The sequence below is a fragment of the Dermacentor variabilis genome, chromosome 1 (assembly GCF_050947875.1).
Source record: "Dermacentor variabilis isolate Ectoservices chromosome 1, ASM5094787v1, whole genome shotgun sequence".
NCBI lineage: Eukaryota > Metazoa > Arthropoda > Arachnida > Ixodida > Ixodidae > Dermacentor > Dermacentor variabilis.
The window spans coordinates 22,147,857-22,174,840 of record NC_134568.1 but is presented as its reverse complement, the minus strand read 5'-3'; the positions used below and the strand labels follow the sequence as shown (position 1 = coordinate 22,174,840).

The 26,984-nt window shown below is 46.0% G+C and overlaps 1 protein-coding gene across 2 annotated transcripts in view; it reads right to left on the bottom strand.

Annotated features, from left to right (window-relative positions):
- LOC142575778 (uncharacterized) overlaps window positions 1-26,984 on the bottom strand; it is a 65,111-nt gene that overhangs the window by 14,771 nt on the left and 23,356 nt on the right. Inside the window, exons 2-6 of one of the 2 annotated variants that reach the window (XM_075685417.1) lie at window positions 11,650-12,030; window positions 9,332-9,634; window positions 8,591-8,974; window positions 6,529-6,761; window positions 2,997-3,331 (exon numbers count right to left, since the gene is read on the bottom strand). In XM_075685417.1, coding sequence (XP_075541532.1) covers window positions 2,997-3,331; window positions 6,529-6,761; window positions 8,591-8,974; window positions 9,332-9,634; window positions 11,650-11,997 — 1,603 coding nt within the window. In that variant the 5' untranslated portion in view covers window positions 11,998-12,030. The remainder of the gene's footprint in view (window positions 1-2,996; window positions 3,332-6,528; window positions 6,762-8,590; window positions 8,975-9,331; window positions 9,635-11,649; window positions 12,031-26,984) is intronic. The other variant, XM_075685426.1, reaches the window with a different exon arrangement.

The window sequence follows — 26,984 nt, the reverse complement described above, 5'->3', positions numbered from 1 at the left end:
AAATAAAATTAAATATAAGTTAAAGTAAAATTAAAAATAAAATGTTAAAATTAAGAATATTAAGCCTGGCAAAACACATGGTCATTATTTCTTGTTTTAATGAAAATGATAAGCTAAAGGAAAATGAAAGACCGGTCAGGCTGCTGTGTTAGCGAGCGCCTTAGAGAACATGAGCGATCCATACCAACAGGCACAGGTTCCCATTTGGCTAAACATTGTAAAATATGCAAGTGCAAACCTATGTTTCGTGATACGATTTTGAAAAAGAGCCGTGATGCCACCGCCCGAGAGTTATCCGAACCATTCTTCATACAGTCACTGGGCTCACAGTGACTTAGTGTGCCTTCTTTAACCTTCTACAATGCTGAATGTTTTTTTTTGGATTCTGTCGCATGAGTGCGCTCTTGTGATCGGATGCCGGTGGTTCCTGCACATGGTGCTCACTGCGCATGTTCCTCTGGTTTCTGTTGTCTATATAGGAGTGACGGAATAAAAGGATGTCAGTTGAGAGCAGCGCCTTTTCCTGTCGTCTTGTGTCCGTTGCTTTGCGCTAATCAAAGTAATTATGGATTCGCACCAACTAGCTAGCCGACGCATTTTGCTGATCCAAATGTTAGTATGAGATGTTTAATTGAAATTTATTTCCTCTCATCTTAATTCGTTACACAATAATCACGTTCCTGTCTCCATACCACTAGAAGCCCTGCCTCAGTCAATTATTTCTGAAAGTTAGTTATTTTTTTAAAGGACACCTCGAACAGTGTTCATTGTACGGTGTGTGGTTATGGGCACAGGGTCTTGCGCAAGGGACAATAGGTTGGATAGCCTTACGGACTGCTTCTCGCGTAGTTCCGACAGAAGCACTGCCCATGTTCGTGGCTGTATACCCTGGCCCTTGAGCGCCTGTGAAAGATACTGCTACGAGAAAAGGTGTAATCATTCTTGCCGTCTTTTGTGTTGTCACTGCATTACATGATGTCTGGAATTTTTTTTTTTATTTTTTTTTTGGCGATGTGTCAATGAACTGTCATCAATGACAATGGAAGTCATCACTGCGCCCTCTTTTGTGAGGACGATTGGGAAGTCGAGGAAATCATTCTGCCGTATGTTCCACAAAGATGCGAATCACCCGCCACGGAGCTTTACAAGGGGATACGACAGGACTATGTTCTGTGGGTGCCAGTTCCACAACTCTTCTATAGTCTAATATGCATAACCAAGGGTGGTTAATACATGCAAGGTTAACCCTTTCCGCCTGGAAATTCAGAAGGGAGAAGAAGCGAATAGCAGACAGGAAAGATTTAAAATTAAGAGAAAGAAAAGGGTTGGGTATGGGTCACTGGAAAAGGAGACTACCGATTTTTCAGGATGGGTCAGTCCGAGGGTGCCGTCTACGTGAAGCAGAGGACAAGCAGGTGCGTCGCCTCCACCAAGGGGCAATGAAGGTCCAAACACCAGCATTGGCTCAACTCCCAGGATCCGCTTTTCCCCGGACACGGCTAAGCCCCGCAGAGCCACAAGCGGGACGGTCGAACCCTTATGTTCTCGGGTCCATGGTGTAGCAAAATACCAAGCGCCTGCTGACGCAGACACCACCTTCTCTTATCCCTTCTCCGTGTATGCGTGTACTTGAGCTGCTTAACTACGTTGAAAAATAGAAACCGCAATACCTTTCGGGAGATTTAAACTGGCGTTGTAACGTTATTCTGGAAGTAAGCACGGCTTCGTCAAAGCATACTGCAATGCAATGATGTTCGCCAGACGACGACAACTCGCCGTTTTCCCGCGCATTCTAGAATTGTGGCCGGGCATACAGCGTTTTGAATAATGCGCTCATTGTATCTTGTACTTGCTGGAGAATAGCAGTGAATACTTCTACATGTTGTTGAAACTTGTGATGTGAAGGAAATGCGACGGCTGCTGGTAAGTATAATAGGCATATATAGTTTCCACGTAACGTCACACGTAGCTTCATAACAAGTTAGTACCAAAACATGGCGGCCACAATTACACCAATGCACCGCAGTATCACACCCACATTGTTTTGCTTTTTAATGGTGACCACTTTTTACCGAATCACATATGGATTTGTGACTCCGCGCAAGATGCGCTTTTCGCGCTGTGACGCTTCTTGTTTACGTAGCTTCTCGGTGTCCTAGTACGCGAAGATGGCGGCCATGGTGATGTTAATGTAAGCCGTCTGCAATATAGTCTTGCACTAATTGAGCATCGTGATGTCGCATATACATTCTTACGAACGCGTACTCGTTCTTATGGATACCTATTGCTTAGGGATGTGCGAATGGTAATATTTGAGACCAAATCGAATAAGATTCTAATAGTGCGAGAAATGAATCGAATGCGTTTCGAATGGTTTTCAAATGATGCCGATTAATATAAAACGATGTTCACATGTCAGTAATCTTAAAGTTGGAAAGTTTCTGCCTTTACATAATACGTTATGAAGCGTTGTGTAGTTAAGCACCAATCGAGCATTATGAGTAGACAGTTTCACCGCACGCACAGTGCTCTACAGAGAACGCGAATGATCGCTGTACTGCCTGTAGAGTATGGCTACTTAAGGAAATCTCTCTTAAGCAAGTTCTAATGTTCTATGTCTTTACTATGCCCACGGGGTGTGATAATTTACTGTACTTTTGCTTCGACTTTGTTTACTTGGGTGCAGTTGACGTTCTGAAATATTCGAAAAGTATTCGAAAAATGATCACATTTAAAACTAGTGACTATTTATTAGATTCGTTATTCGAAAATCTCAAATATTCGCGCACCCCTGCTATTGCTGATGCCGCATGAAATATAGTTAACTGAAAATGGCGCAATCAATTATACAATCGTTTATTTTATGGAACCAGTACACTAAATATCGTGCATGTTTCTCAGTAATACAGCCCGCGGTGTATATACTCGGACCCCACAGAACTACCGGAAAAGCCACAATTCTCTTAATGATGTCGGAGTCCCGTGTGCCGACTTACCATGTATGAGGAGATCCTCGATGGTGCGGTTCTGAGATAGGCCGTGGAAAACAGCGGTCAGTAATTGTGGATCGTTGTTGATTTCCAGGTGGAGCCTCCGTAGTCTGCGCGTAGAGACCAAGTACGAAGCCAGGTCGTGTCTCATTTCACGGCTGAAGTTCGCACGAGCACGCAGCTCAAGAGATCGGATGTGGTCTCGACCAACGCCGGCCACCACGCAATACAAGCTGTTAAGCGAAATATCGTAGAGCGTGTAGGAGCACTGTGGTTGTTCGGCCGGAACTTCCTGCCAGGTGCGAATCATGCGGGGAAGCGGTCCTTCAGGGAAAGTGCACCTGCGCCCGAGATGAAAAGCCTGGCATTTTGAATTGCGGCCTTCGACGTCGACACGAGAACAATATAAGGGACGCGCAGTGCAAGATATTTACGCTCGTGCGAGAAAAAAAGCAGGGCGCTGACCAAGAAAGTGTTGCTAATGAGTTTGAGGCTCCGGCTTTCGTATGGAAACGTTCACTTAAATATGCGCCTAGGTGCCCTGTGCATGTACAATGTTGCTATCGCTGCAATCCCGCTCTTTTTTCAGTAACACTCATTCCTATATTCCAGACACTGCCGCGAAATCGAGTTGCTTTCTTTTGTGATACGGAAGCATGTGCCCCCAGTCTGACCATTATGTGTAACAATTCTCCGATTCGTGTAACACATGGAAAATGAAACTCAACACGACGAAGTGCGAACTAATGAGAATTTCTGGTAAACTTTCCACTAACACTTGTAAGTGTAACAAATGCTTCCGCTCTCGAAGAAGTGACTGCTTACAGGTACTTAGGGGTCCACATTTGTAACCCGTCTTAGCAACCACACATGTTTTTAATAATGCTAACCGCCTGGTTGGGTACCTGCGTCGTAATTTTTCAATGGCCACTTTTCCTAAGCTGCTTCGTTATAAAACTCGTTTGTTCTAAACTACAATATGCATCAGCTCTGCGAGATCTATTTACTGAAAGTCTTAAGCGTGCGCTACAATTTTGTGCAGCTTCAAGGTGATTAATTTTTTTGCGTACTGTCGTCTTTCCAGTGTTTAGTCTATGAAAACAGCGTTCGGGCTTCCGCGCCCTTCCTCACGCAGAAAAATACCACGTCTCCTCTTATTGCATAAGATTTAGTACCCCCCCCCCCCCATAACCCTCATCTTAAGAAATAATTACTTTCCCATACTTCGTCCATATGATCTCGCATCGACCATCGTCATAAAGTGTTTGTTCCTCATTGTCACACTAACCAACACTCATTATTCCATTTCTCAAACTTGTAATGACTGGAATTACTAGCCCACTTCCGTTGTATATTACTCATCCCAGTGACTGCCAATATCAGGTAACATATTCAAGCGCATTTTATTGTGTTTTGTGGTATGTATTGTTAGCACTTCCTTCTGTAACGCCCTATGGGACCCTAAAAGTATTCAAGCAAACTTGCTTGCCGCGTTAAGCAAGTGCATTGGCGGCGGCACTCCTTTTCATGTCATGGACGTCCTCTTTCAGGTGTGTTTAATTTGAATGACGCCAGCACTGTCTCAGTTACTGCAGTTCATTTTGAACAGCACGCCTGAACGCTGGATAGCAGCGATGGCGCACCCTTCCACCCACATACTCAAGAATGCCTAAGCCGGGTACTAAATCGCATTTATCCACGTCGTCTATAGCAGTTTACGTTTTGTGATCAAGGCAGACTTGCATAACCTGAAGCTTCAAAGATTCATTAACCAATCCTTTTTGGCACCTGATCAGACGAGATGGGCAACCATCCATGAAAAGAGATATTCATTGCGAACCGTTCCAGTCACCGAAACTTGAGATGAATAAGTTACAGGTTACAGGAAAAACAAAAAACAATAATATCTTCTGTGGGCACGTATACGAGTAATAAGGGCTTCTTAAGAAAGTGCAGTTGTGAGCGCGAACTCTAACTACCCAGTGCGCGTGCCACATTAAAACTTGCATCACGGGGTTTTACGTGCCAAAACAACTTTGATCGAGGCACGCCGTAGTGCGAAACTCCGAAAATTTGGACCACCTGGGATTCTTTGACGTGCACCTAAATCTAAGTACACGGGTGTTTTCACATTACGCCCCCATCGAAGTGCGGTCGCTGACGCCGGGATTCAATCCCACGACCTCGTGCTTAGCAGCCCAACATCAAAGCCACTAGGCAACCGTGGTGGCGGATCCGCGTGTGCCACATGTATGGTGTTGAATGTTAGCTGTATAAAATGATGTATCTAGACAAGTTTTTCAACCGTAGAAGGTGCAATATTACAGCTATCATGGCGGAACTACATTAAAGTGTGGATATAGTTTTGACGTGAACTTCGCAAATGCATTATCAAATAACTGCAGACCTTACTATATTTAGTGATAAAGACTTGCCGGCTATCGTTAAAAGTGGCCCATATCGTTAATAGAATATTTGCACAGCGAGCTGATAAATATGGAGAAAAAGGAATTTTTTAAAGCGAACCTGCCGCCGGCACCACATGTGTGACGTAGGAACGGGGCTCAAAAAAACCGCCATGAAAGTTCATGCTACGTGCTCTCCGAGACATCGATGATGTACAGGGTTTGGCGAGCCATCGCATCTTAAGGGTGGCGAGGTGTCCTAGTAGCGAGCTCTAGGTTAATTTAGAGAATTTGGGTCCATCCAAAGCATGGTACATGGGCGGCGTTTTTGCACTTGGCTCGTACCAGAATGCAGCCTTCACTGCCGGCAATCGAATCAGAGATCCTGTACTCAGCTGAATCTGAAAGCTACATGCACGGCTCCAACACGAGAGGTCGATAGAAATGCGGTGTGGCCTTGGAGGCGTTGTTTCCTCGTAGTGAGTATTGAAGTTGCTCGAGGTCTGAATCGGGGCTCGTAGTTTGTGTAAGTACTGTTCTGCTGACGCTGCTTAATCGAAAACGCCGCGGCAGCGTAGTGACGTTGCGCTGCTGAGCTTCAGGTCACGTGCTCAATATCGGTTGCAGCGGCCGCATTCCGCCGGAAAGATGCACGATGGAGCAATGCATAAACGTTCGATCGTGTACCGTGTATCCGGTGCACGTTAAATAACCCAAGGTGATCAAAATCTTTGTGCAGCGCATGAAAACGGTGTCCCTTTTAGCCCACTGTGCAATTTCGGAACGTTAAATCGCAAGATTAATAAATTACCGCTTCTCTCGATTCACGTCAGCCTTCAGCTGTCGGATAAAAACCTAAGGCGTGAAGTATGTTTCGCTAATAGAATTCGTTGAGCAATCCGACGTATAGAATACCAACACACAAGCTCCGAATATAGATCAAAGACTTCAATTAAGCTAGGATGGCTCACTACACGTTTCTTGCACTGCGGCACAAGTTTTTGACGTGACATGGGGAACACTTCCGAAAACGTTATCAAAACACTGCGCCGCAAGAAAGTCGGAACATCTATTCAGTTAATGTAAACCCGCTGGTGACATGTCCACTGATAAATTACATGTAGTGCACTCACTCTTTGAATACGACTTTCCGGCTTCCGGGGACACAGTCAAGGATTCTGAGAAAAGGTTCCGGTTCGGCTAGGGAGATCTTCGGCAAGTGCAACTCCAGCATCTTGCTATGAATCGCCTGTGCGAGATGACGAATCTCTTCCAGCGAGAAGCTCCAGTTCAGGACCACTTGTTTGAGGGACTTTGTCTTCTCCAGGGCCTTGACAAGGGCATATACATGTGGTCGCTTCACCTTCTGCAGAGTCGTAAATATGTATGTATACATAGAAGGATAGCTCGTGATTGCACGTCCTTTTGTGAGGAGAACTAGATAATTCGCTTCGACAACATGAGCTCATGGGACATATTGCGTTGTTCGAACAAGGAAGTTTTCAGATCTAATTTTACTGAAAATAACTTTTCGTGTAAGCAAGTCATTCACACTCTGCGGACATTTTTTTTTACAGAGGGTGTGTTAATATACGTATACGTGCTACTAATGAAAAGCTTCTCTGAAAGAATTCACCTTAGCGCTGCCAACACATGGTATTGAAGTGCAAACAAAGAAAACCTAGGCAAACGCTGAGTGCACAGATCTACGCTGTTCCGTAGAAGCACCAATACACCGTAAAAGTTCTGGACCAAAAGATCAAGCGCACTGCTTCCACGAAGTGGAGCTCGAAGTGCCAGCTTAATGTCTGTCTTGACTGTTTTGTGTCACTTGACACGGTGCCTGCCGCAGGCAATTGGCGGCAACGTTCTCACATGTTGGGTGGTTGCTCATTTTCACGTTTTTCAGAGACACGCGAGATTTTCAAATTCTTAATTTATGCCTACACAAGAACTCATGCTCACTTTGGTGTTGCTGAAGAGGGCATAAAAATTGATTTAATTAGAACAAGCTTTGTTAACAGGATACCGAATCTAGCACTTTGTCCGATAGATTATGTTAGAATTCATCTTGCTTTTAGAAAGGTACCAGGCTTTCAGTAGCGTGAAACATCGGTCAATAATTAATCGCTGCCTCAACAATGATTTAAACTCGGTGCACGGATTGTTGATGAAAAGCGAGTATTGCCGCAGTATCAGAAAGGATCGATAACGAGAATTTAGCTCATTGAATGATCAGAAAAGACAGACCACAGTGAAACCATTGAGGTGAGAATAAATTGACAATACAACGTATTCTACCGAAACCACGGAGTCCATTAACAAAAAAAAAACTGCCTTCAAGTTGTATTTTCGTCGTGAAAGCAAACCTTGCAACTATATGTAGCGAGCAGGAACGAACATTGGTGCGTATATACGGGGCTATCATTGTTAAGTTTTACAGAAATTTTAAAGGTCGCTTGGAATAGATAATTATTGCCCATTAGCTGTATTTCTGAAGAGGCGGACATTACTAGCATGAGAAATAGAAACAGATATTCAACTAATTCACAAAAATTCGTTCATGAGTTTCGTAATTATTTACTTCATGGTACATATTGCAATTTACGAATTGCAGCCGGTGAGTTTGCAAGACGTATCCGCTTGAAATTCGCTTTCAGGATGAGATATTTTGAGATATTTCCCACCCATGAGACAAGATACACAGGCGTTCGTTACCATTTGCTTCAATGCATAAAAGGATTGTGTTAAAGTGGAACGACAGGGCATTTGTACGGCGAGTGTGATTGCGCGTATTGCCAAACTGGCGTCGCTCGAGAATTATATCCGAAACATAACCGAAAGGCCCCCAAACACATCGGCCTACGTCTGCTGTCGTCTACGCTTGTGTGGAAGGGCAAATAAAAGCTTACACGACTCCATTCCAATACAATACTGCGGATTAAGATTTCTGTAACCCTAACCTAAGGACCGTTGAGTTGGTGCAAGCAGCAACTACGGAAGCGGACGAGCAGCGGCTGCGTTGAAATGCCAGAGGTGCCGTCCCGTCGTGTGAATTAAGCGTCACTGATGCCAGCAAGGGTGAACTACGGAAATCCTGCCGCTACTGCTTTCAATTATAAGTCGCTAACCACGCTGCTGCGTTTCAGCACTTGCTTCGTGCACGCTTTACTGGACTGTAGACTGACCACCTACCTGGGAAGTGGAAGCTTCTTCCGAGCTCGTTTTGCGGGTCAAGAAGGCCACATACTGTAGTGTGCTGTTGGAGCTGAGGAGCTGAGCCAGTTTTTCCCTTGCCACTGGGTTCAAGTTAAGGTCTCTCAGGGTAAGGCTGGTTAGGGTACGATTAGCTGCAACTGCAGCTATGATTTGGTTTACGCTGCATGCTCTATCGTGGAGCGCCCAGTGGGTAATAGTGAGGTTGGTTAGGGTAGTAGTGTTTTCTAGCAACCGTCTGATGCTCGCCACGCAGGCGCTCTGGGGATAGCAGAAGGCAAAGGTAAAGCTGATCAAATTTGCGTTGTCAGCAATGCTGTTAAGAATGGCTTGGTCAATGCGCACATCTTCCTCGCTTAGGCCCTGAAACAGCACGAGCAAATCGCCAAAGGTTAGGTTCACGGGGAAAAATAATGTTTACATCTATACAAACATGAACGTAAATTTATTATTGTCACTGGAAACTTTAATGCCCTATAGCTTTATGCAATTGTAAAACGTGATGCTTATTTCTGTGACGGTTAGGTATGTAAGCCACGTGCTTACGAAGCTTCACTCGAAGCTAAAAGGTCGTGCAGGTTGCATGTTCCTTCCCGTTATCACCTTTTTTTTATTAATCTTCGATTCGTGCCCATAGTTATACCACCACAGTTTTTCCGTTTCAAGGACTGCCTGCTATATTAAGACAGAATCGCTAATTTTTGAGTCAGTAGCAAATACCTGTGATTTGGCACAATAACCGACGTGGGAGATGCTGAGCTTCTTGAGATTGCTAGTAGCGGCGAAGGCTTCTACCAGGACATGCCGCATATGCTCTGTCGTGCCCTCCAGGTAAATGTCCTGTAGTGTCAGCTGAATCAGCTGTCCCGCCAGCAAGCAACTTATGGTGTTGATGAGGCTTGAAATGCACGCTCCCCTTAGCACGCATTTGACCAGCTCGAGGCAAGTCAGCCAGGACGCTTTCTTCAGGTAACTCCAGAAAATCGATCGAGGTACCATGGACGGCGGTAAATTATGCAGAACCTGCAAGTGTAATGCCATACGAGATCGTCTTTTGTTGCGGGGAGAAATTTGGCAACGGGCATGCGTGTTCACAGCAAGCAGCAGCGCATGCTGGAGAGTTTTGAGAACTGTAGATTTAACCGGCAAATAACGAAGTGGCCTAGCGGAGTCGGTTCCGATTGTCTGTGAATAGCATTGGAGACATATCTCCCTGGCTGATGCCCTTCTTTATTGGTATTTTGGTGCTTTATGGAGGACTACGGTGGCTGTGGAGTCGCTATAGATATCTTCCAGTATTTTTACATACGGCTAGTCTACACCCTGATTCCGTAATGCATGCATCACTGCTGAGGTTTCGACGGAATCAAACGCTTTCTTGTAATCAGTGAAAGCTAATATATAAGGGTTCGTTATATTCCGCACATTTCTCTAGCACCTGGTTGATAGTGTTAATATGGTCTTGTTGAGTAGCCTTTACGAAATCCTGCTTGGTCTTTTGGTTGACAGAAGTTAAAGGTGTTACCGATTCTATTTGCCATTACCTTAGTAAATACTTTGGTCGGCAACGGACAGTAAGCTGATTGGTCTATAATTTTCAAGTCTGGCGTCCCCTTTCTTATGGATTAAGATGTTGCGTTCTTCCAAGAGTCCTGTACGCTCGAGGTCAGGAGGCATTGCATATAAAGGGTGGCCAGTTTTTAGAACAATCTGCCCCCATCATTCAACGAATCTGCTGTCAGCTGATCCTTTTACTTCTATAGAGTTACTTGTGGGATGTCGAATTCCTCTAGGATATTCCCTCTTCCATTATCGCCGTGGGTGTCACTGGTACTACATAAATCTCTATAGAACTCCTCAGCCACTTGAACTATCTCATCCATATTAGTAATGACATTGCCGGCTTTATCTCGTAACGTATACGTCCAATTCTTGCCTATTCCTAGTTTCTTCTTCACTGCTTTTAGACTTCCTCCGTTCCTGAGGGCATGTTCAATTCTATCGATATTAAACTTCCTTATTTCAGCTATCTTAAGCTTGTTGATTAACTTGGGAAGTTCTGCCAGTTCTAGTCTATCTGTAGGGTTAGAGGCTTTCATACATTGGCGTTTCTTAATCTGATCTTTCGTGTCCTTCGGTAGCTTACCGGTATCCTGTCTAACGAAGTTACGACCGACTTTTACTGCACACTCCTTAAGGATGCCCATAAGATTGTCGTTCATTGCTTAAACACTAAGGTCCTCTTACCGAGTTAAAGCCTAATACCTTTTCTGTTGCTTGATGCGGAATTCCTCTATTTTCTCTCTTAGCGCTAACTCATTGGTCGGCTTCTTCTGTACCAGTTTCTTCCGTTCGCTCCTCAAGTCTAGGCTAATTCGGCATCTTACCATTCTATGGTCACTGCAGCGCACCTTGCCGATCAGGTCCTCATCTTGTATGATGCTACGGTTAGCGCAGATTATGTAGTCTAATTTCTAGTCTCGCCATTCGGGCTCCTCCACGTCCACTTTCGGTTATCCCGCTTGCGGAAGAAGGTATGCATTATCAGCAAGTTATTGCGTTCTGCAAGCTTTACTAATAATTCTCGCCTGCTATGCCTAGAACCCTTGCGATATGATTATGGTCCCATAATTACGATCTTCAACTGCGCATCAATCACTTGCGTAGCAGATTTGCAAAATTGTTATTTTAAATTGCTTGTCGCATTCAGGAGGAACCACCGGCGCTATATTGCCTTTTCTTCCGCGTATCTTTAGCAAGGTTGCTGACAATCATAGGGAAGTGTGATACTGCGAAGCTGTTTAGAAGTTTGTTCCATCCTCCAGCGACGGCTTACCCTAGTGCATTAACCAAGAGAAATCGATGGCGCTGCAAAAATGTTCAAATGGGGTGCCTACGTTAACTAAAACCGATAGAATATTAAGGTATACACCCGCGTACAGCACTGCACCGTTCACTCTTCGAATGGACACACTGTCAGCGGCAAAATATTCTGGAGAGTCGTGATCCACATGCAAAGTTTTTGCAGTTTACTGCACCTTCATGTCCACGGCGGAGACGCACTGGTGCTCGCACAGAAGAAGGTTCAAAGCAAAGGTCGCGACCCAAACATCTCTGAAAGTGAAGTTTCCTGCGCGGAGAAGTATTCGTCGATCAGCGATGGCGATCTCCCGGGAAGAGACTTCCTTGACTTCCACTCCAATAGCGACCAGCAATTCATTCAGGATGTGCAGACAGGCAAGCATGTCACAGGACTGCGTGGGTGTTTGCGTGCACAGATAGAAGACCTTGTGGAGGGTACCATTCCGAGGGTTCGACAGCGCTAACATTTCTACGCCTAAGGACTGGCGGCGGGAGACACATGACGAAAGTCTCACGTCCGACATGTCGCCCTTCTAGAGTCCGATGCGGCCGCGGTGCTGCAAAGAGACAAAGACGCACGCTGTTGAGCATGCCGTGCACATGGACATTTGCACTTGTGGTGCGTTGCCACGAAGCTCGGCAACCAATATATTTCGCGGACAGGTTGGGAGACTTAGCTGGTAGAAAGACATAAGCACAAGGAATAAGTGCAAGACAATGATGACAACTTCATGAATGCTCACACTGAATTATCGTTAGAAGTATTTACCACCTGCAACCATTCGTTGTACACTACAATACACTGAACAAGGTACTCGTGAAGTAACATTCACGCAGTGTAGCGGGTCACCGATGCAGTTTGCCACAGAAATAAGCAAAGCACAATTCACGGGTCAAATAAGCGGAATTCCCATGACGGCACGGATCGCTTAATTAGTCCGCGCACGATTACGGCCTGGCTGAGCTGCAACGAATCGTGCCGTAAGCAGGTCGTCAGCGACGACCATGTGTGCAGCGTTATTTGGCGGTTCTGAGCGACGTCGTGATTGACCTCATAATGAAAAAAAGAGCGATCCGTTTCTCTTGCGAATGCGACTTTGAACGGGTTCATATTGTCACGTGGTGGTGACGTAGAAGAACACTAGCAATACTGTGAATGACAAAACTAACTTTTATTGGGCGAACCTGTGCCCACCAGACAGGCTACACTTATAGCACAACGATAGCGGCGAACACGTTCGGCGATCGTCGGAAATCTGATCAACGGGTCAAGCGCGTCGGCTTTTATAGAGCAGTCGTCGAATGTTCGACTAATCGTTCGGACCCGCGTGCCTTCCACAAAGTGCTACACCATTCGCGTTACGCGATCAAATCAGATAACGCAAGGTTCGGCGACAACAGACAGCCGGGTAGAAGCATCGATAACTTTCCAGAAACGTCGGATACATGCAGGCGCGTCCCTCGCTGTGCGATTACAGTTAAGCGGCGAAACGTGGTCGCCCGATAAAGATAAGTACACGTGTCAATATGGTCACCCCGCACTTTGTATTGTATCATCCGGGACATACGACCACATGGCGAATCAAGCGGGATATCGCCCGTAACAACTGTTAAATACGATATAACGAAAGCGAGGCCTTGCACACCGCACTTGCAGATCGCGAGTCAGATCCCCGAGACTTCAAAATAATCGATTCACCTCACGCCCAGGGCGCGACACATGAAGTGCAGCGACCACGTTAAGATTCAACGCAAAAGTACAGGCGCTCGCAAACATTCACACGAACTGGAGTGTCAAATGCCGACTGGTGTACAGGAACAGCAAAGACATGAAAAGACTGGCCACAGATGCGCCAGTCAGACAATCAAATTGTGGGGTTTGACACGCCGAAGCTGTACACTTGGCTATGACGGGTGCCGCAGTAGAGAAGCTGCAACGCTAATTTTGATCGCATGCGGTACCTGAGCGCGCACACCAAGCGCGGCACCGGAGTGCTTTGCAATCCGCTCCTATCAATGTGTGGCCGCGGCGGCTGGGAGTCGAAACCGCGGCCTAGCGCTCAACATCGAAGTCACCCATCGGCAAATAGAAGCATGCACGTGTACACGTCGGTACACTGTTAGAGGGAACACATGAGCACGTGGTTCATGCTCCGAGCAGCGCGACGCACGGAAATCGTCGAAAACCAGGCGCGCGCGCGCGCGAGAGAGAGAGAGAGAGAGAGAGAGAGAGAGAGAGAGAGAGAGAGAGAGAGAGAGAGAGCGCAGGGGCGGCGCATGAGGCGCATTGTCTGCTACCAAACCGCCCCTTTGCTTTGCTCGCGTGTGGGCGCCCTGCCATGCAATGGCAGGGCAAGAGAGTCCCGCTTCATGGAGAAACATTTAATTTCCTGCACTGCCACCCGTGAGACGTAGAAAGCACAAGACACTTCTACTGCAGTGTCGTAGAATGTGAATAAGCAGCTGCAGAACTATTAATCGGAGAACGGTACTTTTGGACACGCCAAACAACGTCGCTGCGCTGCGTCCAGTGCGAGCATTCCGCGTACGGAAAGGCATTCACAACAGTGTGGGTATGTGCAAATTCTTCTGAATGTATGTGAATTCGTGCACTAGTGCAATACTTGAAGTGCACCGGCTTAAGAGACCGTTTATAGTGTCCCTGTGTATAGTGTCTCTCCCACACGCACTCAGTGATTACTCTCTCCGTTTTTTCCTTTTTCTGTTCCCCTTCACACACACACACACACACACACACACACACACACACACACACACACACACACACACACACACACACACACACACACACACACACACACACACACACACACACACACACACACACACACACACACACACACACACACACACACACACACACACACACACACACACACACACACACACACACACACACACACACACACACACACACACACACACACACACACACACACACACACACTAGGTCGGCAGTTTCAGCATGACAGTCATAATACAAAAAGCGACAATGGAATCTGTCAGTAGATATGTGCAATAATAGCGCTACAACAGATGCGAAATGCAACAGTGGCACCTTAGTGAGACCCCGCTTCCTATATCTAAATTAAGGTTCCCGTTTTTCGAATCATGACCTCGCACGCCTAAGTAGGGAAAGCCGTTAGGAAGTAGGAAATTACGCAGTCTACGTGCTTCGCTATAAATAAGGGATGAACTAATAAGCACTCATGGGCACACCACGTGAACAAGTAGCACCAGAGTGTCCACCTAACGGCACAGCCAAGGTAGCGCCGTTCTAGCTGCTGCAGACGACCACATTGAAAGAGCGTGGCGAGCTTACTATCCTAAACGGATCACTGCAATTTTAAATTAAGATAATTTTATAATGCCTGTGGCCCTAAAGTTACACGCTTATTTGAAAAACATGTCTTGCCGGCAAGGAAACGTATGCTCGACAGGGCAGGCGCTTAACGTCTGCTACGAGCCGCGTATGCACAGTGCCGAACATGGCTAATGCGAGTTTCTGGGACCGCTCACTATATTGCGCTGCATATTAGCCGTCTTCCCTATGTTCCCCAAGCGCGTTCCCATGGTTGACAAAACGTGGAGGGCAGCCGAGGAAGCGATTGCAAAATTAGTTAATTAGAACAGTTGCCTGACTCCGACGTCCCTGTAAATAATTCGATACAGGTGCAGCTACTTATGCAGAACAGCTGAACTAATATTGATCACCTATACTTTTTTTTTCTATAACCATGCGAGCCCACCATTTTTGTAGGAAATGGCGCCAAGGTCAATCCAAATAGGTCGCGAAGCTTCGGGCGAAAAGCGGTTCAGAACAAATTGCCACCGACATCAGCGAGGGTGGTTATGGGAGCAGCGATTGAAGCGCGACTATGTTTGGAGGGAACAAACATTCGGAAAGAAAAAAAGCGTTTCTGATTAAAGCGAGACAGATTGATTTAACGAAAATAAAATTACTAATGAATCATATATGCATGAGTAAAGATAAGACAGCTATTTTATCATTATCAATAAATGCCTTTTTACCGCGCCCATCGTAAGAGGGGAAGTTAAGGCCGCTGTCGCTTGCAAAGCAATGCAGCTCTTGAAGTGTGCAGGAAGTCGCGCTCGTAAAGTTCATTAGCGCAAGCTCTTGGGCCAGTTGGTGCATGATGAACTTGAAAAAGGGGGTGCTATCTGTGCTATGTGCTATCTGTATGTTATCTGTGCACATGTCTTGGGAGGAGTTGAAGATGCGCATGCGTTGAGGTTATGTGCGGCGATGTGAATTTCAATGATGTACAGTTGAAAGTCCAGCGTCCGTCCGTGTCTAACACCCTCTCCTTGTGTGCGCGTCCTTTGCGTTTCCCTGGTACCCCCGTTTTAAAGCTCGTAAAGTTCACCTGTTCGAATACGTCCCCCTCACACGTTGTGCTGTTTTGCTTCTGGGTGTTCATCTGAATTTGGCGACGCGGGTGGTTTCATCGTTTCCTTAACCTGTGTAGACAAAAGTAGTGAGTTACGACCGCCAGATAATTGCTTACTTTAGTTCTCGTGCGACTGTGCAGGCCAACGGGCATGGTGTCCGACGACAGAACCAGCACTACCACCTAGAGCTTCCGTCGGCCTCCAAAGAAAGCATCTTCTGATCAGAGGTGCGATTTCGACACCCCCTACGGCTGCCCTTTTCTTGCATCGGTTTCCGTGCTGAAAGCCCGAAACGCCCATCAAGTCGAATGGCGGGGTATTTGAATACACAGTGCTAACGGCAGGCCACTGAAACAAATTTCGCGCCTTTGAGAACAAAATGACGTCACTTTGGTTTTTAATGGATATGGCGTCACAATGTTTTTTTTGTCTTCTGCCGGAAGTGTTCCCTCCACCTACAGATGGCGCTAAGCCCCATGAACCGCTAAGTAAGAGGCGATTGGAGGATTGGGGAAGTAGGGAAACGACAAAAAAACGGAGATGTACAATATCACAGTTCGCAATGGGCGATCAGAAAATTTGGTTGTGGGAGTTCGTAGTTTTTTTTTTCTTTTCTTGTTTAACCTAGGTAGGACATTAGGCAGTGTAATAACAAGAACCCACCGCCCATTTCCAAAGGGGTCGCACATAACATCTATCCATCCATCCGCTGAAAAACCGCCATGTTTTTAACGTATGGGCTTCTATGGAAGCTTCGCTACGAGGTACATTTAGCTTGATGGCGGTACGTGAACTCGTCACAACGGTATGCATAAATCAGATTGACTGATTCATTGATGGATATTGTTTTTTGGCACAAGGGCTAGAAATGGCCAAAGAGCGCGGCGGCACTTGGTGATGAATGGCAACGAGAATAGTTGAACATGCTGGAACTCGAGTGGTTGCGTATTGGCCTAAAATATTCGGTGTAAAATATGTGCCTATTAAAATAATTTCAATGAAAAGTTTGTGCTATGGTTATAAAAGGTTATAAAAGTACGTTGTGGAAGATTAGATACTGAAACGTGGTAATTTATAGCAGCACTAGTGGCTCTGCAGAGCCCTTCAGCGCAAGGGCTGCGAGGCATGTGCTCTATAAGTGAATGCATTGTAGCTGCAGCCTCTAAGCAGAGGCTGTGCTACAAATAGCCTGGCCAAATGATTTCTCTGGTATTTGTTTCTTCTAAGAATTTGAGTAACGATTTAAAATTAAATAGAGGGCCATTGCCTAAAAAGAAGACAGGGTGCAAAGGTATACTATGGCGGTATAAGGAAGGGAAGAACTTTTTTTTCTGCTCTTCTAATAATGGGAACTGAACGAGAAAATGAAGGACTAAGTCTACTGCCACACCTAGTGCATGCCAGAGGGTTAGTTCCAGTTAGAATAAAGGAGTGAGTGCTATAGGTGTGCCCAATTCTTAATTTACAGGGGAGTAATTCCTGGTGCGTGTTTTCTCAGAGATCCAGTTTCCTATTTTTGGTTTGATTAGGTGCAGTTTGTTGCACACCTGAGTGTCCTATTGCCTCTGCCAATTATTCCGTAGCTTATACCGTAAAAATGGCTTAAGGTCTGTACGGTACAGGTATAGTGATGTTTGCATCGCAGAAAGCTACAGATGTAGCCCTTTCGCCAGCAGCTATGTTGCCCTCTAGGCCTCTATGGCCAGGCACCCAACAAAGAACGATCATTTGGTCCGACATGTATGCTGAGCATAGAAGGTTGTAGACTTCATTAAGGATAGAGTGTGCTTTCGTAGACGATATGCCATAACAACGCTTAGTGAATCTGAATATGACAACCTTTATTACACCTTTTTGTTTTAATTGTTTCAGAGCAGAGAGGATCGCGTATGCCTGCGCTGTGAAAACACTGGTTTTTGGATTTAATGCACCGGATGATGAAAATGACTGTCGAAGAGCTGCATAAGCTACACCATAGGTAGACTTTGAAGCGTCTGTACGAAACCCTGCGCAGGAGTACTTCGCCTGAAGTTCGAGAAAGTGTGAATGTATGTTTTGTTATTGCGGCGAAAGATATCACACTGGTTAGCCTGCTAATGCCAAGGTGGTGCAAGGTTAGTGGGAGTCATTAGAACTGTTTCTCGATGTTGAATATCGGTTTCATTAGCCAGTTCTAAGCGCAAAGAGAGCGGAGCTGGAGCAGATGGGCGTTTACGGTGAAGTCTTGCAGAAGACAAGTCAAGTGTAGTTATTCGATGTTCGTTATTCGATTAACATTTTAAAAAGTAGGAGAAGCTTGGTTATGTTCTGCGTAGGTGTAAGGACCATTCGTTCGTCTCGACATAAAAACTTTCTACAGGACTTGTCCTAAATGCGCCTGTTGCCAGCCGTACACCTAGATTGTGGACTGGGTCGAGAATTTTGAGAGCACTTTCCGATGCGGATTGGTACACCACGGCTTCGTAGTCGAGGCATGATCGTGCAAGGCTATTATACAGGCTAAGCAAACACCTGTCACTGTCCCAGTTTGTTCGAGAAAGTAGATTAAGCAGGTTCATAGTCTTCAGGCACTTCGCTTTGAGATATTTCAAGTGGGGAATGAAATTAAGTTTTGTGTCCAAGATAATGCCTAAAAATTTGTGTTCAAGGTTGACCTATAGACGTTCTCCATTGAGGTCAACAGTGGGTTCTGGTGATATGCCTCTCTTATTTCAGAAGAGAACACATGTGTTTTTTTGAGGGTTAAATTTAAAACCATTTTCGTCTGACCCCTTTGAGAGTTTGTTTAGGCAGAGCTATTGCTGCCTCTCGCAGATGCTAAGATTGCGCGACCTAAAAGCTATCTGTAAGTCGTCTACATAAACCGAGTAAAAGTGTGTGAGGTATGATGGGTATGCAAATAGTTCATTTTCACAATGAAGAGCGTACAGCTCAGCACTCCACCCTGCGGTACATCTGTCTCCTGTATGTATGATCGAAACTGCACATTGCGAACTCTAACACGAAACGTTCTGTCAGACAGGTAGCTCTCAATAAGGGTCAGCAAGTTGCCACGTATACCCATTCCAGAAAGAACCCTAAGGATCCGAAAGTGTCACGTGGTATCATACGCGTTTTCCATATCAAGGAATACAGATACGGCAAGCTGTTTGGATAAAGGCTTCCCGGATGTACATTTCCATGCGAACAAGCTGGTCTGTCGCCGATCTACCTTCCCTGAAATCGCATTGGTATGGGTCTTATATTTTGTTGGTTTCGAGACAGTGGAGCAAGCGTTTGTTCATCTTTTCAAAGAGTTTGCATAGGCAGCTTGTCAACGCTATAGGCCTATAACTGTTTGCCAAGGAAGGGTCCTTACCCTGTTTCAGAATGGGAATTATAATGACCTCTTTCCAGACAGAGGGAATCTGGCCGGAGGACCATATACCATTTGAAGAAAGAAGGTTTTGTGTTTCAGATTGCAAGTGCTTTAACAGTTCATATATTATGCGGTCAGAACCCGGGGCAGATTTGTTGCAGCCGTTTAGTGCTGCTTGAAGCTCTGCTATGCAAAATGGTCCATTGTATACCTGACCTTTCAAACTTTTTCGTTCTAATGGCTGCCGTTCTATTCGTGTTTTGTGTCCTCGGAATGTGTCAGAGTAGTGCGACGAAGTGGATATGTACGTGTTCAAAATGTGCATCTAGAAAGTTCGCCTGGTCTTCCATACTATCTCACTGAGTATTTACTAAGGGTAGCGAGTAAGGTTGTCGACCTTTTATTCTGTTCACTCTATTCCAGACCTTTGTCTCATCTGTAAGAATTCCCAATATATATTTCTGCCAACTCTTCTAGCTTGTCGGCGCGTTCTCCTTCCCTGAGATTCGACATTCTTGAAATTATCCAGGTTTTCTGCTGTCGGAGAATCGCGGAGCAACCTCCATGCTTTGTGTTCTGCTTTTACGCGCGTTACGACACTTCGTTCCACCACGAAACACGGCACTTGTTAGATGATCGCTTTGTTTCTGGGATATATTTGGTCACGGCATCAATCAAAAAAGGTATTCAACCGCAGCGTCCAGGCTTAGAGTAGAAATGTCTGCCCATGATATCAGTAATTTTCTCCGAACGGTTCCCAGTCGGCTGAATCAGTTTTCCACCGAGGAAACTGTGGGGGACATTCATTCATCTTCAGTGTGCACAGAACTATCGGGAAATGGTCGCTCCCGTATGGATTTCTAGTAACATTCCATTTAAAATCAGGTAAAATGGTCCGAGATACAATACTGAGGTCTATAGAGGAATAGGTTTCATGTGCAATATTATAATATGTACGTGCCTTGCTATTCAAAATACATGCACCAGAAGAAAAGAGAAATTGTTCAATCAGTCGAGCTCGCACATGGCAGTGAGAGTCACCCCATAGGTGGATGTGGGCATTTAAATCTCAGAACCAAATAAGGTTGGGTTAATTGATCTATTAATGTTTGGAATTCATGTTTATGGAGCTGATAATGCGGGGGTATGTACAGAGAGCAGATGATAATAAGTTTCTTTAGAAGTATGACTCGAACACTGCCTCTAGGGGCGTTTGTAGTTGTAGATGATGACATGCTGTACCTTTGTCGAGTACAATGGCTACACCGCCAGATGATGCGACGGCATCATCACGATATTTACGAAAAATAACATAATGACGAAGAAAGTGTGTTTGGATTTAATATGGGTTTGCTGTACACACAGCACTCTTGGAGTGAGTTCGGTGAGAAGTTCTTAAACATCAAGGTTTTTCAGAAGACCTGGAACGTTCCACTGCATAATTTGCGTGCCCCTAATGAAGTTGATTCGGTGCTGTGCGTACGAAAGAGAATGTGTTTTAGCCTACAGAGCCGTTCGCGGCCCTGTAATTTTGTTTGTCTTTTCTAGAGCGTTCCGAAGAATTTCACCGCTCTTTAGGTAGTTGCTGTACCACCTTGCTTGGGGTAGTGTCCATAGCCTCTTGCGAAGGGCTGGACACTCGCTCTAACGAGCGGTATGTACGCCGTGTTGCCTTCACCTCGAGAGACGAAGGCTGTGGCCTCACCAGCACGGAGAGTGATGGATCCTCCTTAGCCTCTGAGCTGCGATGGCTGCTGCCAGCACTAGTAAATGTCTCTGGTGGGGTCGATTTCGAGGAGGGCAGGGCAGCCTCAGCTGCTCCCACCGTGGGGGCGGGTGGCGGTCGTCTCAGTAGGCTGCGCGTACCTTGGGCGACCGCCGGGGTCCGTCGTGGTGCTGCCCTCTCTTGCGTAACTTCGGCAAACGAAGTATTCATTGCAAATGAAGGTGGAAGTCGTTGTGCTTCCCGGAAACTGATGCAAATGTCGCATCGGTGCGCCCCCTTTTCGGAGGGCGATCAGGTAAGAAGGGTTTCGAGGGTCCCATGAAAGGTATTGTTTCTTGGGTATCAATGCCAGTCACCCACCACCGAGCCCAACGAGGGGACACGGCAGAGATTGTTGTGAATCAAGCCCTGCCATGCCAACTGTACATTGTTACTATAACCACATATGTTATGATCAAGGTAGATAATAGCACACCAGGCTAACCCTCGCTGCCAGGAAAGTCAGAAGTAAATAGAAGAGAGGAGAAGACAGGAAAGATTGAAAGGGAGAGAGAAAGACGCAGATTGGATGGGGGGGGGCAGGGAAAGGCAACTACCGATTTCCCCCGCGTGGGTCAGTCCGGGGGTGCTGTCTACGTGAAGCCGAGGCCAAAGAGGTGTGTTGCCTCCGTCGAGGGGCCGTAAAGGTCCGACACCCGGCATCAGCCTAACCCCCAGGATCCTTTTTCCCGGACACGGCTAAGCCGCGCACGGTTAGACGCGGGAGAGGCCAACCCTCATGTGCTGAGGTACGTGGCGTCGCAACACACCAAACGCCTGCCCACGCAGACTCCCCTGCGGGGGTATGCAGGAATGAGATCTTTTCACTGCACTCTTTACGCTGTTCGATCAGGTGCCATCAGATTTGTTAGCTAACACTGCAAAACGGCGGTGCGAGCGAATGACAAACGATGATGCAATCTACCATGCCAAGTGAAGGGCGTTATTTTCCGTCAAGTTGCGTACATGCGCAGCCTTTCACTGGATTCATTCTTGAGCAACCGAAGAACTAACACCCCGTGCAAACGCCGCTCGCGTTTCCCAGACAATCCTAAAAGCAGCAAACTCTTATATAGGACGGCGTTTAACCGGCAAAATGGTGTCGTTTTCCTTCAGTGAATGGCTAACTGTCAGATGCCATTAGAAGAGACGTTTAGTTTTTACTGAAAAGAACAACATCTGGAGAAGAGGGAAGGGAATTAAGAATAGCATATACTAAAAAATTAGCAAGAGAAATGCCTTGAAACAAGTACAAATTCCTACACGGCTGCTTTTTGTAAGCGAACGATAACAATACCTGTATATACATGGCGGCCCACCTATTCGTACCCAAGTTAAACCGCGAAGCTTTATTACTACGCAAGCAAAACGAACTGAACATTTAGTAGCAACCTTAAGCGGGCAGAATACTTGGTGTTGCTTCTAATTCGTTTATATTTATTGAATTTCGTTCCTATAAGCAACGGCGGCCGCATTCTGGCGGGGGTCGGTTACAAGAACGCTTGTGTATCACTCAACGGGTACACGTTCAGAAGGCTTCAGATTCTTATTGTTTTCGTTGGCACAACTTTCGCAATCCATACACGCCGCGGTTTCCCAGTGGCTATGGCGTTGCGCTGATAATATCGAGTTCGATCTTGGCTGCGGCGGCTGCGCTTCTAGGGGGATGAAATGTAAAAGAATGGTCGTGCACTTAGATCTAAGTGCACCTTAAAGAATTCCAGGGGCGCTATTCTGGACATTCCGCCATTTTCTTCGATGCGTGACGTAGACGCGACGCAAACAAAATGGCGCTGGTGGCCCCGTTTTGCTTACGTAACGTGACGCCAACTTGACGTTTCGCCTAAGAAACTGAAATGAAGGCACTGAATGTAGCGTTATCGGTAAAGCAAAACAGTTTTCCTTCGCAGTAAAAATAAAGCAGCTATCTGAAAGCGTATGATTATTCCGTCGAAAACTCTTCTCGCTTCCGTCGTCTGCTGCGTACAAGCCGTCTGCTTCAACAGCTAGGATGCGTGTCCCCGGAAAATGGAATGAGTCATCGCATGTTGGTGCCAACGCGCTTGTTTTCTTGCTTGAGACAACATACGCGACATACCAGTGGTGATGCGCGCACGTTCTAGGCCACGTTATCGCTATCTCGTGAAACGCAAGTGACTCAGCCCGACTCGGCTGGCTGAGAAACGGCCGAATATCACCGATAGCGTTGCGGGCGCCAGAGATCCACTAGCGCGACGCAAGCGCCGGCGCTGCCATCTCTTGTTCATTTCGCTGGTTACTCGCACCGCGGGAGGAAACTAAGGCGCCGCCTTGCGTACATTTCTTTTTATAAATTAGAAAGAGGCCGTTGTCATAACTTGACTGTGCGAAAAGGCATTAATCTTCATTACAATACAAATGCAGCAGTGTAAAGTGGACAACATTGCTGAAAGTTTGCCATGTTCAACCAATATTATTTCATATAAACGCGTTCTTTTGAAAGATGATGGCCCCAAACACAAATGCCAACACCACCCGAGAGCGCTGAAAATACTATGAGCACGCGTTATGAACAAAAGATTTTCGTGGCGCCAAACGACGGGGAAAATGTGGCGATACGCATTCCTCTCGGCTGCCATTGCAATGGCTGCTCATTAGCATAATTCGCGCGGCTCGTCGCAGCAAAAATTATGGCAGAAAATCTCAGCAATGGCGGCCCAGCGCAACGTCACGCTTCGTCAAAATGACGTTTACGAAACAGCCCTTCCTGTGACGCTCCTGGCGAGATATTCCTTCAGCCAATCAGCAAGCTGGCTTGGCGCATATCTTGGATCGCCACCACGTATTTGCGCAATTGCACATGCATTGCACTGGTTGTGCATGCTACCGCTCACATTCTTTTTGAAGCGCTAACATCGAAATATAGCTGCCAAGGACCAAAAAAAATGTATTAGTCCATAAAATTTGCAGCTCCACGTCACGTTTCGTCATCTTGATGAAACCGCAAAATGACATTTCGCAAAACTTCCGTTTCCCGGCACAAATTACAAGGCACGTGAGCTCTCCACAACCAATCAGAGAGTCAACATGGCGAATAATGGCGGCCGTGCAGCCGCCATGCCTGTCGAGAATAGCGCCTCAGGTGGTCAAAATTTAGCGATCCGCGACTGCGGCTTGCCTCGTTACTGCACCGCGCTTTTGGTACGTAGAACACCACAAATTACATTAGGTAAAGGAAAGTCTCCAGCATAATCAAAAATGGTTTCTGTCCGAATATTTATTTATCGACGTCATGCGAGGCATTTCGGAAAGGCATAGACTACGCAAGTGCATGGGCAACTTTTAGTAAGTGCTATTCTTAATTTCTTCGTTTGATTGTTTTTTAGCCGAATGAATGCTACTCATACTAGATGCGCCACTTCGCGTAATGGGCAATCTTGTTTTTGGTGTTTACGGTGACGCCAAACACTTCCATGTAAGGGGGGGGGGACCACTGTTTGACCAGGTTTAATCTCTTGCTGCTTCGTTCGAAAGAGCACGAGCGAGTGCAGTTCCGTCGTGTGTGGCCGAATAGAACCCCCGAGAACGAGGGTGTGTTCTTCGGACAAAGAAGCATGAGGACCATGGGATGACGCTTACATGATGATAGTGTGGCGACCATGATGCGACGGTGACTACGTGAAGACTGTGCGAGGTCGACGTGATGCCGATAGTATGACGGTGATGGCGTGAAAAAAGGAACGACGGATCAGCAATGACAGTGGGACGATGACTAAAATGATAATGGTATACGACATTGGTATGACAACGGCGTGTCGACATTGACACGAGGAGAAAGGGATGATGCAGGTGGGATCATAGACTGACAATGCATTTACTGCGACAAAATGAAGACGGAATGACCACGCCGGCGACTTTGTAAAGACGCGATGTTCACAATAGCATAACGACGACGGAATGATGACTATGAAGACAACGGCGTAATGACGATATGACAATGCACTGAAAGTAACAAAGTAAAATCGTCGGAAAGATGACACGACAAGGAAACAATGACCACAATATAATGAAGGCAATGAAATGACGGAATAACGACGATATAAAAAACGAAGGCATGTTGATGCTGGAGCTCACGTCTGCGCTGACGTGCATCCGTTGCCGCAGCGGCCTGCCTTAATTTTCATTATGTCACTGTTTCACTGTATCTGGTGTTTGCAGTATGTCCGGCGCCTGCCAAGTGGGCCGCTTTCATTTCCACTGTATCCACATTTTTGGACGACTGTGTTCGTAATCGGTGCACATTTTTTGGAGAGCAAACGTTATCAAAGCGTCATCGCCTCCTTAAGGGTGACCATTCTCTAACCTTGTCTCACACAAGGCAAAGAAATTGCGTCGCATGGAAGGAAACACGACCCCGCTTTCAGCCGGACCGCCCCAGAAGTGGTCCTCTTCAACACGCTCTAAAGGAACACACTATTTCCTATACGCGCGCCGGTTCCATGGCTTGGAAAAAGGCCGTTTGTCTTGGTATAGCGGCAAAATTCAAGCTAGCGTCGTGCCTCACGTCTGAGCGCATGGCTATTTGTGATAGGAGTAAGCAGATTGCCAAAGACTTGTCATCAAACACCGCTGGGCAAGCTATTGATCTGCCACGTGAGGCCAACCCAAAGATCGGCTCGAGTTTTGCAACCACAATCACAGAGAAGAAATTCGACACGTCAAATATTCATGGCCAAAATAGTCCATCGCACGAGTCTAATTCCTGCGCCACGTATTTTACAGCAGCCGCACCAGCGAAAAACATTTGCGAACTTTTCTTTTTGCGGGCTTGTTTTAAGGCGGACGCGTCACGGGAGAGAACGCACCGCAAACGTTTTAAATGATTGTTTTCGAATGCATTCTAAATTCAACTTCTCACATATCTACCGCAAGTATAATAACTAAAAAGTTATTTTATGAATAAAAAAATACTGCACGCTTCTTCAACTTGTTGCTATCAGCCACCTATAAAGAAGGCATTGCTTGAAAAAAAATCAGGTGCGTAATAGCAGGGATTCCCTGCATAGTCAGCGCTCGAGTATATACAAAGAACTCAAATCTGTTAATGGAAGTCCAAAGAATATACAAATATTTCATTATAGAGGTGTAACTAACACCTGAGTAATTGCGATAATATAGGTGTTACACGTGTACTCGCAAAACGTCCACCCAAATAAGCCCTTACGCACTTATAAACGATTTCGAAGAGAAAAAATTGATTGCTTTAAAACACGACATTATGGTGAGGATGGCACTGAGCACTGCTCAAGTGCCCTACTTAACTGTCGCCGTTTGCGCCTTCCGGAGTGGCATCATAGTTACTTCATGGATGCCGTAGGGAGCCATATACAGTAATTATTGCTTCATGACTCGAAGGTACGTCTATATCTTGTTTTATACATCGCAGATAACGCTGTAGGCCAGACTTCTCGTACTGCCGGTATTCCCGGCAAAAAAATATATATATATATAGATGTGAGGTATGAAATAGACATGGGTATGCCTCATTCAATTTCATTCACATTAGTTGCGGTAGTTCCGTCTAAAAGAAATGAAGTAAACAGTACATGAAAAACGTGAAAGATGTGAATCAATATATATCGAACGAGGGGAGTGATGCTTCTGCGACCAGTGGCCACAGCTTACCACTTGCGCTCGCGACCAAGGCGTATTGAGCCATACTTGAAGCACAAAGGTGCAGAAAAAGTGAGCGTATTCACGTAGCCTTACGTTAACAAGTTATGCTCGTGATCTATTCAGTGATTTCGTAGAAAGCACCACAGAACCAAAACAAGAGCGCTGCTGATTGTTCGGATAGGGAGTTTAATGACCGCACTACACTCTAAGAACAGTTTACACCCTTTCGCTTGCCCCTTCTGCCACACAAAAATAATCGTCATCTGCCTTGATGCGTTTCCTTTCTTTATCGCTACAAG